Below are 17,820 nucleotides of genomic sequence, written 5' to 3' on the forward strand. Positions count from 1 at the left end.
TGGTTTTGCTTAGCGCTAGCTTGATTTTATCAGTGAGCTTTGGCTTGTGTTCTTTCTCGTAAGCGAGAGAGGATAGTTTTATGCTTGGACATGTCTGCAACGGGCCCTAGTTTGTGTTATTGTTAGTAGTGTTTTGTTGGTTACGTCTGTTTTCGTTTTTGTTACAGTGCACTGGAGAAAAAACATCTGAGAGGTGTGATCCACCGGTGGTGATATGGTGATATTTTGTGAGTTCATGATTTAACAATCAGCTCTTTAAACCAGGCCTGAAAGATTGAGATTTAAAGCGCTATGAAATATTATTACTGTAAACAGTTGCAAAGTGTGCTTCTCCATGATTGTAATTGGCTTGGGAGAAATTCACTTATAGGGAACACTGATCTAAAAGGATTGCACCGAGTCAATCTGGTCCAAAAAACAACAAGGAATTGTTTTCCTTTTAAAATGATGACGTCATCTTGCTGGTGATGGATGCTCGAATAGGTTGCGCGTGAGACTCCATTATCAGCAACTTCTGGTATGAATGTGTATGGAGGTATGCATGTGACTGGACTGTGATGGACGGACTGAAAGTTTTGACTGACTTGATACTGAGACAAAGACTGCATCAACTTTAGGATTAGTAAATGCCAATAGACAATTCACCCAGCGGGCAAGAGAAGGGTGGATGCTTCGCTTTGTTTTGTTTTGTTTTTTCAGGAGCAGGAGGATAAGAGAGACTGGAGGAGGAGACTGTAGCTTCACATAAGTATGAACTGCAGACTTAACACTTTGGTTGCTAATTTTGAGTTACTGATGTTTGCATTAAGAAAACTGTGCTATATTAGCTGTGTTTGGACTAAGGTATCATGTTATATTATTGGGAATGCCAAATGCTACAGTGGAGAAGACTTTTGATACCACTCATGACTGGAATATGTTATTATTAACCATAGCAGGCCACTGTAAAAAGTCAAGTAAATTTTATAGAGGAAAATCGCCAAAACTTTAACAATACCTATGAATGACTGGCCACATTCAGAATAGAGATATGCCATAACAAACATTGGTCCACGTGATTTAGGTTCTCATTTGAAATAGTAAGTTATTAGATGTAGAATATAATTGACAGGGACATTTGATAGGATGTGGTACTGCAAAAGAACAAGAGCAAAGTAAATAAAGAAAATATTGTGTTTAGTTTGGATAAATTCAAATTAAAATGTACCATTACACTCAGAGGATCAATATGGAATAAAACATATGCAAAATTTGTAGGAAGTACATGACTGATAACTGTTCTGTCCTGAGCTTTTGTTTCTATAGCACCCACTTGACCACACCAACAGTTTTCACACCAAAGGAGGGTAATTGTGAATATTTGTGGGAGGAATATCATCAAAACTGGGAAAGGTAAGCCCCGAAGGGGGTGATGACACCATAACTTTCACTTATGGTCAAATTCTTAAAATTTGACCCCAAACTTGAAAATTCTTCAAACATTTAGAGACAGAGGGGATAAACATAATGTCGCAAACCACATAAGGATGGAGCATTTGAATCGATAAGATGGTGAAATAACACGCAGTAAAATGTGGATCATGTTGATTATGTTTATTCCAGTGTGCAGAGGAGTCAATTCCCTTCACAAAGTTTATAAATTCACTTGAACCAAAATTAGGAGCACCCGGTGCTGTAAGAGTTAATAGTCACAATACCCAAGGATAAGCACAAGAGCATGACTGATATGATGGGACTGGGATTTTGCTACACTTAAGTATTGCAGACACAACTAAAACTAAACTAAACTAGCAAACAATTGGTAAAAACTGATTAAAACTGATATAAAATTGAAAATCTGAAGTAGAAGCTACATAAAAATAAAAACTAATGAAAACTGCAACCCTGGTCCAGACTAAGATGGCGTTGGACATCTTCAGGGCAGAAAAAGAGTTGGTGTGACCAAGGTGTGGTTTGGCTTGTTGTATGTACATTTCAAAATGTTACAGCTCTGGATGGACCAGTTACCAGGGCATGGAAGGATGACAGACTTTATTACATATGGAGAAGGGAAATGTCCGGGATTGAAGATCCTCAGTGATGACAAGGCTGGAGCAACGGTACTCGAGAGAAGAATTTCTGATACTTTCTGAGATATGATGTCACTAACCTTCTCTTTTAATTGTCTAGCTCCAATGAATTGACACATGGGAGTGTGTCAAAAAGGGGGAGTTGACTCCGAACATCAAACAATGGTTTTATGAACATCTTATGACGTTATTTCTGTGTTTAATAATTTAGCTATGGTAAAACTTAAGCTTATAATGTGTTAGACTTAGAAAGGGTTCACTAATTTTTGATTTCTTTTACACACACAAAGATTATGATTAGAATAAGTCCTGAACATAATATTTTAAACCAAATTTGAATCATTAGAACAACAATGGATAACAATATTAGATTATCAAGGCTAGGGAGAGAGGTGTTTTGGTTTTCTGTCTCTTGCAGAGAAAGGAACAGACACCAGATGGGGACACGGAGATGTGAGGACCCTTCACAGCAGAGACAGATGTAAGGACTGCCGAGATAGCAACTGGGGTCAAGTGTCATGGCGTTTGGGCTCCTGGAGAACATGGATCCCACAAACACAGCAATGACCATGAAGGGGTTGGCGAAAACCAGGAACACCAGACCAACGAGGTTCAAGAGGCTCTTGGCAAAAAGGGGGACACGCCGGTGAACCCAAAACACACAGATCTTTGTTTGAACTCAGGGCCGAATAATCCCCAGAACTGTGCAATGACTAAAGGGTGGTCTAACCCCGGAGGTCGAAGAAAGAAGCTGAGAATCACCCAACTGGAAGACACTGGTAGCTGCAGCCATAAAAAATAAAGGTTAAAAGCTCCTTAGACAGAGGTTCTAGTCTAAGTACATTTGAAAGGTATAAGGGGGCATTAAAAAGGGGGTGGAAAACTGGAGCACCAAAATAAAGCTGTGGGAGAATTGGGAATGATGGGAGTGTCATCTGTAACTGCTGTTATGGTTGTAAATCTAACTTTGCTTGCATCTGAACTGCGTGAACACAGAGGTCATCCCACATATGGTCCACCCGTTAAAGGGGACAGAGGGCCTCAGGATCAAGAAGACCTGGACCTTGTGACCCTGGAGTGTATGTTATAAGTGATCTCTTTCAGAGATCAAAAGGGGGAATTGTTAGATTATTCTGTTATTATATGTTACCTTATATATGTAATCAAAATAGTTGAATTAGAATACTGCTGTAGATCACATTATACCCTTTAATATAGAGTGTGTGAGCTGTATGTAGTTTAGTTCTCGTTATACTTTTGAGTTAACAGAACATATTCACATATTAGTTCATTAGATAAATGTGCATCACTCTGTATCCTTGATCTGCTGGGAATGTGTTACACTGTTTTCTTGACATGCTTAATTGTTGAATCATGAAGAGAAGGTTGTAAGCAGGAGACTCTGTGTCTAAAGACAGGGGAGATAGATAGACCACATTCCACACCCCCACCTTACAGAAAGCAGAGAAACAACTGCCGAGGTCATAACTTAGGCGCTGTAACAGAGAAAGAATGTGATGTTTTGGCTTTTACGACTAGCTGGGGGCCACTAGAGAGTATAAAAAGCTGAGCAACCCGTCACCATTTTGAGACATGTGCCTGACCCTCTGGTAGCATCTCTCCCGTCCGGACGTTGTAATGCTCTGACTGTTGAATTATATGGAAATAAATGATTGTTGATTGAGCATTTATACACCGAGTATTGTCCTTCCTTCAGCCCAAAGATTCAAAGAATTGGGAGATTTCAACAGAAGCAGAGCAGGTTGTCTCCTACTGTACTCCTCCAGTCTGCATGTTAAAGCATCCTTGGGCAGGATACCAAACCTCAACTTCTTCCCAATGCATGTATCCGTGTGTGAGTGCATGAATGTTTCTTATGCTTGCACAGAGTGCTTGATTGGCTTGAATGAGGCTTGTAATGAAAAGTGCTTTGAGTGCTCAGTTAGAGCAGAAAAGTGCTATAGAACTACCAGTTCACTTACTCAAGGCAACGTGGAGCACTAAGCTAAATGTTGTTGCAAGCATGGCAGTTATAACACTAACGTAAGTTTCACATGTGCCCTGCAGTACCGAACTTTTTTAGGCAGAGCTGTGTGTGAAAATGCAAATGTCCAACACATGGTGTTAAACCGACAGCTTCCTCTTACAGTCTGTGTTATGTCCGATTGTGCAAATGTTAGAATAGCATAGACAGTTATCTGTTAGGTAGGCTTCATCTGTCTGTGCTGCTTCCTGTGCACTCTATCCAGGAGGTTCCCTCAGCTAAAGCAGAGTACTTCTAGTAGTATGTGTGTGAATGTAAGAAAGGACATCTGTGAATGGTCTACTTCCCCTGACATTATCATGAGTGCAAACGCCATTTTACCATTTTAATTTAGAAGCTGAAAGAAGAGTCTGCAGGAATTTCCACACAAAAATTCTGCACTTCAGCTAGAGTGGTTTCACTGCAGTCTGCAAAGATAGTGAGTGTCTGCACCGAATTCCACTTTTCCACAGCAAACAGTTGTTAAAACATTTCATCTCTAGACACAAATGGTAACATCATGGTGACACTAGAAGAAAAATCTTTAAAGGTACGTGAAAAATTATTTTTTATGTAGGTTGTTTAACAGAAATGAGAATTTTGTAATCATAAATATACACTGATCATGTAATCTGGTCTTCCAACCAACTGATGCATTCTCATAAATTTAAAAACATAGAAGTAGCTGCCATGTTGAATATAGTAGCCAGGATGAGGATTTCCATTCTGCATAATCATGTTTTATGTACATGTTAAGAAACCAGTCGCACGCATTTCTTAAATAATTAACTGGTAAAGTGTATTTAGTGTACCTTATATGTTAGCTTTAATTCTGAGGTCACAAAAAGTTATTTCAAACTATATATGACCATTCAACATCTATCTATCGAGCTAAAGTTGGAACCCTCCCATTTCGGGACAGCTGACAACCAGCTGACTAAACAACAACATCTGGTTATAAGCTAATATTATGCCAGCTAATGTTATGCCTCCGATAAACAGTTTGATTCTAATATCATATTAATTTATTAACTAAGAGTCCAACCTTGTTAAATCCACTTCAAAGAAAGTTGCCGGCTAACAGCAAACAACACCAGCAAAGTTCAGGCTATCACCAACAATTCACCTCACTGTCATCTGACAGACGTTTGCTTTACGGACTCATCTACATAGGCCATCAGGAGGCCATCAGTCCAATAGATGTGGACAGATCCTGACAGGTGAAGTAAACAGCAGACTCAGTCTAGGCTGTCATGAACCCAAGTTGTTTCGTCCTACAGCGGCCACTGTAGCTCGGATTGTGCATTTGAATAAGTAGGGGTAAGAAAACAGAATTGAGTTGACTGCAATCTGCAATTACTGACCTCTACTGGTGACATTTAACACACTTTACCTTTAACATTTTGTGGGATCCACGAATGTTTGTATGAAATTCTGTGCCGGTTTATTCAGAAGAGATAGGGACACCGTTTTAGAAAACATCATATAAAAAAAAATCATAAAATCTCCAAAGTCCAGAAAGGGGACTGCCATGTTTAAGGAGCTGCCATAACACCAGGTGCCCCTCATGATCCAACCCCAAAGAGCTTTGTGTCTCTTCCCAGAGACCTGATAGGTGAATGTGTAAGCCACTACACTGTGGAGCCTTTCAGTCACTGTCACATACAGATGGTTCAAAGACACGTGGCTTTAGTTACACAACCATAGTTTATTACTGATGTCATCACTTACACAGACAATGGAAGTGTCAGCGATACCTACTAAAAGGTGATCAGAAAATCATACTTGAGTAACTAGTTGAAAACAGCTTCAGGACCGCTGCTGCTGTCAGATGCTGTTTAATTTACACTAAACTCTTGTCAAAAATTCGAACTCCCGAGCCATATTCCAAAAAAGATTAATACTAATAATAATAATGATAATAATAAACAATATATTTTAAACTGATAAAAGTGGCTTGAAATGACAGGATGATTTTCAGAGGACCTTCAGACCACACATGGTTTCCTCTTGCTGTCTGGTAACAGCTGGTAGGTTTGACCAGTTGGTGCCATTTTTTTTTAAAGTGCTGGTTTCATGTAACATGTCCTTGTTTTAGCGTTTGGGTTGAATTCCTCTTGATTGTGGCTGTGTATCTCTATGAAAACCACCCCATTTAAATATATTTAACCCATATTAAACTTTTCAAAGTACACTCTGTTAGAGAAGAAAGCCACGATGCATTTTGTGTTCGATATTTGCAATGCTTATACGACATACTGACCTGCTGTTCACCCTGGACAACATGTGATGCAAAAAAACCTGTGAACGAGGTATTACTCTATAAATAACATATAGGCAAAGTTCACCGTTGTATTCTACTACAAGCAGCACAATGTCAGATTAAATCCTGTTGTCCGGTAAGGCTAGTCATACGGAGTCCTTTGAAAAGGAACGCTGAATGATCAGTACTTTTAATGGGATCTGCTCCTCTTTTTGATGTCCATAGAGTTCAGGAAGAAGCATTCAAAGTTTTCCAAAGTTTAACTGCACTCCAGAAGAAAGGATGTCTCTATTTACAGAAAGGTCCTTTGCATTACTCTCTTCTCCTTTGATGATCCCGCGGGCCAGAACTGTTGGTTCAACCTAAATCAGAAGAGAAACCTAATGAAACAAAGTCAGAGCCAGGACAGCTGCAGAATCATCAAAACATCACCTATGAAAGAGTTACAGAACATAACATTATTTTTTATATATATAGACATACAGTATATAATTGTCTGAGGTCACAAGAGGAAAAAAAATGGAACTGCACAGAACTGAAAAGCATAGCCACCAGTTATAAAACTAAACTTTATCAACCGAATGCTCCTGCCTACGCTGATTGACATGTCAAAGATGTTGGCAAAGCAACAACAGAATCAGATGCATTATTCAAATCTCGAAGCCCTGATTTTTCCATTCTTGCTGCTTACTTTTGATGTTTGACACTGTGAGGAAACAGATTTCATCTTCACAAGAAAAATGTTTAAAATGGTCTGAAAGCCCCACAAGAACATCGCTGTGTAGGTTGATTCTGTTCATCTGGAGAAATGCTACGTCCAGATGCATCAAGACATTGCTGTGTAGCTATGACATAACCTGTTATATGATTTATAGGACTAGAACCCTGGCACATTCAGCACCATCCAAGTAACAGCCTCCAGGGTGGAAGTGCCAGAAATTGTAGTACCTACATTGGCCACTTGAGGCAGGCTCTAAAAATGACCCAATCATCATGATTGCTGAACTTGCTAAATGGACACAAGCAAAACATTTTTTTCAAACCTGACAGAAGCTGCTTTTTAACATAGCAACAAAACAGAGAGAAAGCAGGAAGCTTAACAAGCAAGCACAATGCAAACTGCATCTAGACTCAAGAGCAGCAGGGCTGTGTTCTCTATGACGAATCATGCTTCTCCGTCTGGCAATCTGATGGACGAGTCTGGGTTTGGTGGTTGCCAGTCGAATGACCGTTGTGTGACTGTATTGTGCCAAGTGTAAAGTTTGGTGGAGGGGGATTATGGTGTGGGGTTGTTTTTCAGGAGTTGGGCTCGGCCCTTTAGTTCCAGTGAAACAAACTCCTAATGCTTCAGGAACAGTTTGGGGATGGCCCCTTCCTGTTCCAACATGACTGTGCACCAGTGCACAAAAGAATGTCTCCATAAACACATGGATAATCCAGGGGTCTGTACAATTAAGGTTGCAACAAGAGACATAAAAGGTGAAAAAAGAATTAAACTAACGGTAAATATTGTTTATCAGCATGATGTTATGTCCTTTTGAAATGGCCATCGAAAGGCAAATGTGGATGGACATGTGCTCAAGTGAATTGGGTGGATACCAGTGGCTGAAGCACCTAGTAACTCTTACCACCAAAGTAGATACCCTCAGAAAGAAATCATGCCTGGTTTTCAAAGTAAGAATGGTAACAGTAGCTTTCCACTGCTTCAGAGAGTGGGATTGTTTCTTCTAGACTGGAAAGTTGTTGATGCTAATCTTTGCCATGTGCTAACCGTCTAGCTGGGTTTCTGCAAGAAAACTTGTGAGACTCAGTGACTGAGATCAGCAAGGTCGGGCGAAACATTGCAGCTGAATAATATGGCGACATCCCGTTCCTATAGCTCTAATTGTGTGTCACAGACAGAATAGGTGCCAAGGATTAGGTAGCCGCTCTTCACTTCTGTAAAAACACAGTGTGTGAGACAGAAAGGAGTGGGGAGTTTATCTTCCACCTCCAGCTAGAGAACACAGTCACATTTAATTGCATTCACCTATAGCAATGGATGATTCAGCTTAAGGTAATTAATTAGTGGGCATAAGTGGACAGATATCAGCTAAACAGGTAAAATGCTTTAAGTATTTACATTTTCTTTTAGTCCTGTTTCCTTTATTAACTTCTTTGTTAGTTTTTTTTAGCTTTTTTTTTGTGTAATTAGTTTAAAAATAGGCCAATAAAATGCTTAACAGTAGCCTTATATTAAAAATTAGAAATTATCTTTAAAATATTACCACTGCTTAGGCTGAGCAGTAGTCAAACAATAATAATGCAATCATGTGATAGCTATCTACTATCTAACTGTTAACTGGGGAGTGTCGGACCATCTATAAATGAATTATATTAAGTCTATCTAGTGCTTAGGTCACAGGTTTGGAGCTTATTCCACATGCTATAGCGCAAGAGGTGGGTCAAAACGACCCCAACCTCTCACATCCACATCTAAAGCTAATTCACAGCCAACAATTAACCCAACAAGTATTTCTATGGACTTTTTTCAAGGCTTTTTGTCAATTTTTGTCAAACTCCGCTTCAGGTCCCAAAGTCAAATGAACACTGTAGCATCACTGAGAGTTAAAAACTGTCTAAATTCTTTCATCCGTAATAAAATGATCAGCGTTGCTGCTTTACCAGGTGTAACAATTAAGTTTAACATCCAGAGTTAGAAGTTAGCAGGAAGTTAGCTCGCTAGTTTCCACCTAAACATGACATAGCATGTTCTGACGGAGAGATTTCTGAAAAATTCAATCGTACAGCTCTGCTACGTGAAGACAGAAAACTAAACAGCAGTGACGTTTCTAGGTTTACTGAAGTCGGGCTAGCTGGTATATAATGATGTGTTACATGGTGGCTAGCTACCATGTACAGCTACATAATTACATGGTAAGGTTTTGAAAACTGAGCTTTAAAATGAACAGTGGTAATAAAAAAGCGAGAGAGGCCGGCAGTGATCACTGAATGTTTTTAGGGGCTTGTTCAGATTGAATAGATTAAGAAAGAAAACATTAAAAATGTTAAAAGCACAACAGCCTTAATAAACGCAGAGTAATTTGGACTCGGAAGCAGGGTTCATGCTTCATCACTTAAAGTTGACCTTGAAGACCGTGATGGATGTAAGGTAAAATTTAGTAGTAGTTTTGCCTAGCATGACCCCCTTCTACACCCCTCAGAATTTATTCAAAATTTTTCAGGCTATCATGTTTACATACAGAATGACAGGCATGCAAATCCTACCAAAAACATAACCTCCTTGGTGGAGGTAATAACATTTGGTCTAAAATCCCTTTACCTACTTGTGCTATGAAATGTGAAAACTCTTTAAATTATTCCTGTACAATAAATGAGCATAAGGTCTGTGTGCTTTTTATGCATTTACTATATAATGAAAGATTAAACTGGTAGGACTAAAAAACTGGTCTGTATAGAGCCAGAGATTTTCAAGGCTATATGAGAGCTACAATATAATCACCACAACATTCAAACTGAGTGTAGTGCACACTGGACCAAGTTGGCTGGTATTCCCCTTTCATGAAGAAGAGCAAGCATTTAACATAACATTAGATGTAGTGGTGGTGTAGTGGGCAGTATGGTGGTTAGCACTGTTGCAGCAAGAAGGTCCTGAGTTCAATTCCACCATCAGGCCGGGGTCTTTCTGTGTGGAGTTTGCATGTTCTCCCCGTGTTTGCGTGGGTTCCCTCCGGGTACTCCGGCTTCCTCCCACCGTCCAAAGACATGCAGTTTGTGGGGATAGGTTAATTGATTAATCCAAATTGCCCATAGGAGTGAATGTGAGTGTGAATGGTTGTCTGTCTCTGTGTGTTAGCCCTGCGACAGACTGGTGACCTGCGCAGGGTGTACCCCGCCTCTTGCCCTATGACAGCTGGGATAGGCTCCAGCAACCCTGAGAAGCAGATGGATGGATGGATGAGATGTAGTGTTATATAAAAATACTGGATACTTGCTGCAGTTGTTAGTAGCAGTTGGCAGCCACTTCTGCCAGTGGTTCAAAACTCTGTGCAGCAACTCCTGCTGATGTGAAACACATCTGGAGCTCTTTCAGATTAGTCTTCTTCCTGTTCCTAAAAACTAACAGCCTTTTGTATCTGCATAAATTGTTATCACAGTGCTGTACATACAGTGCAACATGAGGAAATAAGATGCTGGTGGGTTGTTTCCGAGTTCTCCGCTGTGACATACTGCAAAGACCTCCATTCTCCTTGAGATTAAATTGCCTGTCATGAAGCTCGGCAGCTGACTGGCAGCTCCTCTGCTCCTCTAAAAGTACATTCTGGAAAAGACTCGAGGAGCCTAGCATAACAACCTTCATAACGACGTCCCCTATCAATTCCAACCGCCTGTCAGGCGCCACGTAGGTTTGACGAACTGAAGGAAGCCATTGGCGGACTTGTAAGGCCCCCATTATTGATGCTGAACTTCTGACAGGAAACAGACAGCTCTGACAGCCTGGTTAGATTAATTCACAAATGGTCTGTTTGATGAAGAAGTGGGCAGAGCAGCATGGCGATGCATAGTTTTATTTTAATCATCCACAATTATGCAGGAAAGGAAAACAATCCAAGAACCATCAGGCCACCACTTGACAAGAAAACCAGCATAATCACATCAAGCAGAGAGTGAAGAGTTTCCATAAGTTCAGGTGGTTGCACCACTTTGCTGGTCGCTGAACAAGCTTGAGATAAATTCTTCCCTCTTTTTTATAGAGCCATTTATATTCAGGGCTGTCATTGTGATTAATGTGGTACTAATTTGAGAATAATTTCAGGCTGAAATGACAAAGAGCAAAGTCATTTCTTATCAGGAGAGAAACTGTCTTCAGAGATGGATCTACGCTGCGTTTCAACTCAGGAGGTGGATCATTACCAGGATTTGAGTGTCTCAAACACCGCCGAAAATCCTAAGAGGAAAAACCAAGTCTTCCCTGAGTATTGTGTTAATTTAATTGGTGGCTGGCAAGTGCTAATTTAACTGGCAAAAACTTCATTTCTATTCAGCTCATGAAGAAAGGCTGGCTCAAAGTCTTAACACAGCAGGTACAGGGCTCATGTTTGTGTCATTTAGCTGTGTAATTGGAACACTGCAGTGTCCTTTCCTGCAATATGTTTTGTGTTCTAACTACCATGACCGGGGTTTTCGCAGGATGGCCATTTTAAAGATGAACAGGGAGTGATTTTAATGTGTGAATCAGCCTGTAAAATCAGCAGAAACTGAAAGTGGTGGCACCACAGAGCCACCTTTCTCCAAATTAAGTTTCACGCTCTGGACTATTGGGCAATTTCTGCCACAAATCAAAACTCGTAGTCACTGTTCTTCTGGGAAATTTATAGGTGTGGTGCTACTCTGCGCTTATTTAAATGGTAGAAGCATAGCAGATTAGTATCAAGGATGTAGCAGGGTGGGAGAAGAAGAAAACTTTCAGTATTCACTTTTCAAGGCGTTAATGATATTAAAACCTGGATTGCAACACAGGTAAGGAAAAAACAGGCCCTTATCAGGGGGGGGAGGATTGTACCTCAGGGTGGGCTCCGTTTGTATCCAACTCTGTGCAGCTGATGTCTTTAAAAATCTTGTTGTCCTCTTAAAAATTTACATTTAAATTTTGAAGCAGCAATATTTAAAAAACAAAAAAGGGTTAGGAATGGCTTGCATTTTCAGCCACAGCTGAAAAAAAAGTCACATAGTTAAAAGTGTTAGAGCACAGAAATGATGAGCTCTTTTCAAAACAGTGTTTGCAGCTAACCAAAGATCAGTGAGTGAAAACAAGTATTGATCTGCAGCTCAGCTCTCACAGTTACATTGTTTGCTTTGTAGTTATTGGTCCCGCTAGTTATTATTATCATTCCTTACAAAATGATGTAGCTCAGGGTTTTAAGATTTCAAGGACTCGGGGTGACGTTCATGACTGTCATAGCAATTTTTCAGGCTCTGAAATGTAATGGCTCTGAAATCTAAGCAGGCCTCGAAGTTTCACTTAAAAAAAACATCACTTTATCTCAGTGGCAGCATAGCAATGGAAATATCAGCATATAACGATTCACTGTGTTTTACTCTTTATCATAGTCAGATCCACAGGCAAAAACAAATAGGCTCAAGCACTCTGACAATATTATGGTATATGCCTGGTATATCAGGATATTTAGAAATCCCCAAATCATTTGAAATACCATCAAAACTACAGACCTTCTGCTTTCTATTAAGGTCATGTGATGTATTGTAGTGTAGTCTACTTCAAAGCATGCAGCTTTTTAGCACCAGCAGCTGAGACCCAAAGATGGTGACTGTGAGAGATCGAGGGCAATGCTGAGTGATCAGTTTAAAGAAATGTCTCTGCCTCTCTCTGTATGGGAGCATTAGTTATTTCCTGATGATAAAGGTGAGCTAGCTGATATATTCCCACTTTTAATTTCTTCCAATTAAAAGAGCAGTTTAGTGCCATGAGTTTCTCCCAGAAGAATGCAAGGCAAAGGGTGCTTTTATTATACCAGAAAAAGCTCTTTCCAGTGCAAATGACTATGTCGAGTCGTGAAAAAGAAAGTTTTCACATGACTGTGTGCAGTCCTGTAAAAAACTAAGTCCTCCCTATCATTTAGCAGCTTGTAGAACCACCTTTAGCAGTAATAGCTTGAAGTAACTGTTTCCTGTATGGTTTCATGAGCCTCTCACATCATTGTGGGAGGCTCTTCTTTACAGTGTTGCTTCATTTCATTGAGGTTTGCATCCATTCATTTATGTACAACTCTCTGAAGGTTCCACCACAGCATTTCAGTCAGTTTTAGCCAAGCTTTACTCACATTTTGCTCTAAAATATTTTGGTATACAGAGCAGAACATGGCCCATTAAATCACAGCAAGCTGTCCAAGACAACGAGCACAAATCATAACCCCGCCACCACCGTGCTCGATAGTTCATATGAGGTGTTTGTGCTGATATGCAGTGTTTGGTTTACACCAGATGTGCCGCTGTGCATTATGGGCAAACAGCTGCACTTTGGTCTCGTCTGTTCAGGACATTGATGCAGAGGTCTTGTGGTTTGTTCAAACATAAGCTGTGCTGCCATGTTCTTTTTAGAGACAAGAGGCTTTCTCCTGGCAACACTTCCAAACAAGCCATGCTCATTAAGTCTTTTCCTAATTGTACTGTCATTAAATAAACCTTTAATATGCTAACTCAGAGTCTGAGATGTTGCTGCTTCTCTAAACACTGCACAGTCTGACCTTGGTGTGAATTTGCTGGTGTGTCCACTCCTCGGACGATTGGAGCATTCACATCCACGTTAATAGACCAACAAGGTACCAAATATGGTTCTATTATAGAGGTCCTCACACTTGCAGATGATCAATTAATCAAGTGCATTTAATTAACATCACCTGGCTGGTACTTGTACTCTTAATTCCTATGGAAGCAGTAAAGGTGGACTTTTTCCCCCCAACTTTATCAAATCCTGCAGGTAACATGGAACTATTCTCCATACGCACATCCACTGAACAACAGAGCAAAGAGATGGTGTCCTACTTCTACCCTGAGCTGAAAGTAATGTAGTCTATACCTTAAGAAGAGAAGTGAATTACCATTAACTCAATCCATAAATGAGTGATCATAAGCAGACGGATGATAGATGAACAAATAAAGGAGTCTAAAAGTACTGTACAATAACATTTGCCTGAGCATATCCTAGGAGCAATCCAGAAGGTGTTTATTTCTCTTTCTTTTACTTTCTCTGCCATTTTTCTACAATAACTTACAATCAGTGTCATTTGGTAGATTACATGACAAAAGTCCTACAACGACTTCAAGAACAAAACACAAATCTCCCAGAGTAATGATTCTCCTCAGCGTGAGATGCTGTAGACTTTTTCATCTGTTCAAATTGAATCGTGAATCGAGTATGTGGAGGATGAGCAGAGGTTTAAAAATATAAAATTATAAGAGAACTATAAACAGTGTAATAAAAAAGCGGCACTAGCCCACATTAGAGTTTTTTTTTCCCTCTCATCCCTGCGGTATAACGCATCGCAGGCAGCGCAGGTTACTGCTGTCACCTTTGAGGATGTCTGTGTTTATCTGTATAAAAGATACAGTTTAAACTGTTACCTCTTGCTGCCATTTGGGGCTCTAAATGTGCAAAAGTCATTGTTGCGTCTCAGCATATTTACATGTCAGACACTGTTTTTCTTGCTGAGACGTGCTCCAAACCGACTCTATTCCCCACTGGGTTCCGAGCTTTGTGGTAGCCCGTCGCTGCGTGGTTTATATTTTGAACTCTCGAGGTGCTTCTGGGGTGCATTCGATGCATTTATGATACAACCATACAGGTCAGAATAGCTGAGTTCCTAGTTTATGTTGTGCTGTTTTCCCGAAAAGCTAAGCAAAGGTGAAGAAGAAAGCGTGACCCCCCGCTGCTTTAAGCAGCCTGCAGAAAGATCTGAAACTTAAGAAACTTGTTTCTCTGACTGAGTTCAAAGGTGTGCAAGATAAATCCGCTGGGAAATGCTGATGCTTTGAACAGGTTGTTGTTGTGTGTTTGGATCATAAACCTCTTCTCATTCAACTCTCTAGTGTGGTTACGTTACTGGGAGAGATGTACTTAATAATATAATTTGACTATAACGTAAAAATGAGCCATCTTTGAAAATTCTTTATGTTCAAAATGAAAGTGAGGATTCTAATGAATTGAGACAAGTAAATGTTTGAAACATCAAATATAATAAGGAGAACAATAACAGATTTATCACCTGGACGCCGCTGTGAAGCATCTGACGTTACCAAAGCTGGTCTCTGTCAGCAGAAATCTGTCAAACAACAAAAGAAAATACAGTCACCACGTGATAATTACCTCAATCTGTTCCCAGATATCACTCATCTCAGAAGCCTGGACCACTAAAAGCAAAAAATGATTACAAAGATGTATGTATATATATAATATAAAATAATCCCATTTTGAGGTCTCAACAAATCCCTTAATCAATAGCCCCAGGCTCCAGGCTCCCGGCTCCCGGCAGGTGTGGTGCAGGCAGTTTAAATAATTAAGTACATGGAGAGAGGCAGAACTGAAGTCTACGGGTCATCATAACACAGTGAAGGATACGGGCATCACGTTACAACGTTAAAAGCAGGTAATTGGAGTGAGTAATTGGCCAGTTTGGGTGCTTGAAGTGGCCTGAAAGTGCTAAGGAGACATGGCAGCCCATTGATTACAGGCCCCAGGGGGTCCAAGCACCGACTGCAAACATCAGTTTTTAGGTAAAGGCAGAAGAGACGACGGTAATAGAAGCCGCAGCCTGTTGACCTTGTAGAGCTGAAGTGGGTTAGGTCAGATTCAACAGGTTTGGATGTGGCACCAGTGAAGACTTGTGGGTTAACCTTACCTTAGTGGTTTTGATCTTGTTTCCTGTAGCACAGCTCCAACCTTTCAGATCAGGAAGAACTTTGCATTCCTCCCCATCAAGGCACGGATGCATCTGACACCACCACTTCTGTTCCACTATTGACGCTAACAAAAAGACATAAAGGTCAAAGAACAAATAGGTGGAAATCTCTTTGTTCACAGTATTATGGTTAGGAAATACTGATAAAGGACTAGACTGTCGTGCTTATTTCTTTTTTTCACTTTTGAATGATAAAGTTGGTTTAGCTGCTAATCCAGAGCTCATTTCACATTTCACTGACATTGTGTCCCTGCAGATTTGCTAACTTAGCATACTGTTTTAAAAAAGAGTAGTTAATATATTTATAGATGGATATAATCAACAATCCCACTAAAAGTCAAACACAAACAGGTAACAAATAACCAGGAACAAGATGGCTGTAATGGATTATGAGTGTAAGGCAAACTCTTCTCTTAATTTATTTTGCATTTATAAAGATTTGCCACTGCACACACTCTTCAGATGTTCATGGTTGGTTATCTTTCTGTTGACAAAGACCTCAGTCACACACAGACCTGTTGGGCCATTTGTCAACCACTAGCTCGCAGTGGTTTTGTTGATTAGTCAGACAGTTGGTTTAACATGTCAAAATAAGGTAAAAAAAAAATGCTTGTAATAAATCCACGGCAGACTCGCCACATTTCCATCATTTTCAGCATACTTTATTATTATTTCACACACTCAGCTGCAGCTCTCCCGCTGCCAGCTGCACACATCACCCACAACAACCACACACTCAGGACCCAGTACTATTTATGCAGGGCGGTGTGATGAGCTGCATCGGCTTCTCCTGCAGCCGTGTCACAAACATGTCTGCCACAATGTACTCAAACCTAAAGTAGGTGATTCTTTGTTGAATATTGCTAACTAATAAAGAAGAAAACCATGTTTACCATCACACATTTAGAATTCATAAATGTTTTGTTTTTATATTAAAAGTCATTTGCATTTTATTTTGCAATTTCATTTCGACACCGTTTTTGTTTAGGTCTCAAGAACATTTCCACACAACGTTATGAGCCTGAGATGAAGCTTCCCATCGGATATAAATCAAATCATCATACCTGTCTCTCAGCAAGCCATGTCACCTTCCGACAGCTGTCTTAAATGATGTAAGATTTGCTTTTTGACTGGCAACACTCACCTCTATTTCAGGTATTCAAACAATCTTGTGACAAATCTGATCCACGTGTAAGGGTGGGACAGGAACTACGAACAGATGTGACTTCAGTCATGTAAATGGAAATCACTGAGTTGCATTGAGAACACCAACTCATCTGCCTCTGCAACAGTGAGCATTAAACCGCTAATGCTGAGTTCTACAAGACATTATTTAAATTTGGCTTATTACAGAGGTCATTATCCACGTTCCACAACCCCCTTCACTGCTGTTAGTGTACTTCCTAATGAAGAGAATGGGTATTATAATCCACATATACCGCTGGAGCCTCACTCCATTAAATTGCAGAGAATGGAGAAGTTATGACATGAGGGAATCAATTTGAATTACACAGCTGGGGTTATGGCAGCAGTGTGGTGTAAAAAGTGCATCAGGTCAACTGCAAGCAGATGGTGGTTGTGTAACAGCAGCTATTAAAAAGCCACAAAGGTTTCTCATGAAATGAAATGGGAGTATTGATGAACAAACATACCAAAAGTGTATGGGATACATCTCACTTAACAGGTAATGATGCCGTGAAGGCACGAGGGCAACTCAGAGTGAAAACATCTGGGAAAAAGAATTAAAGTTATGCTTTATTTTTCCTTGATTGTTTTAGTGTAGCCATAAAAATGCCTTTGAATCAATGCACTGACCTTGGGTTTATACTCATAAATGATCACACTGGAGACACGCAGATCTGACTTCAAATCCTTTAATTTTCACAAAAATCGAGTGCACCTTATAATCCGGTGCGTCTTTTGTAGGAATTCTGGATGTGATTACTGATCTCGAACTGCTTTTATGATGTACACGGCGCTCAAAATCTG

General features: G+C 40.1%; 1 protein-coding gene across 2 annotated transcripts in view; it reads right to left on the reverse strand.

Moving 5' to 3' along the window:
- Positions 1-5,793: 5,793 nt before the first annotated feature.
- LOC147310586 (chemokine-like protein TAFA-2) overlaps positions 5,794-17,820 on the reverse strand; it is a 98,795-nt gene continuing 86,768 nt past the window's right edge. For both annotated transcript variants that reach the window (XM_086268534.1, XM_086268533.1), the window contains exons 4-6: positions 15,772-15,896; positions 15,139-15,195; positions 5,794-6,717 (exon numbers count right to left, since the gene is read on the reverse strand). In XM_086268534.1, coding sequence (XP_086124660.1) covers positions 15,166-15,195; positions 15,772-15,896 — 155 coding nt within the window. In that variant the 3' untranslated portion in view covers positions 5,794-6,717; positions 15,139-15,165. The remainder of the gene's footprint in view (positions 6,718-15,138; positions 15,196-15,771; positions 15,897-17,820) is intronic.

Source organism: Aulonocara sp. 'chitande type north' Nkhata Bay, linkage group LG17 (genome assembly GCF_057382095.1).
Source record: "Aulonocara sp. 'chitande type north' Nkhata Bay isolate Kocher_YH1m ecotype deep benthic linkage group LG17, A_spYH_male_GT1.1, whole genome shotgun sequence".
Classification (NCBI taxonomy): domain Eukaryota; kingdom Metazoa; phylum Chordata; class Actinopteri; order Cichliformes; family Cichlidae; genus Aulonocara; species Aulonocara sp. 'chitande type north' Nkhata Bay.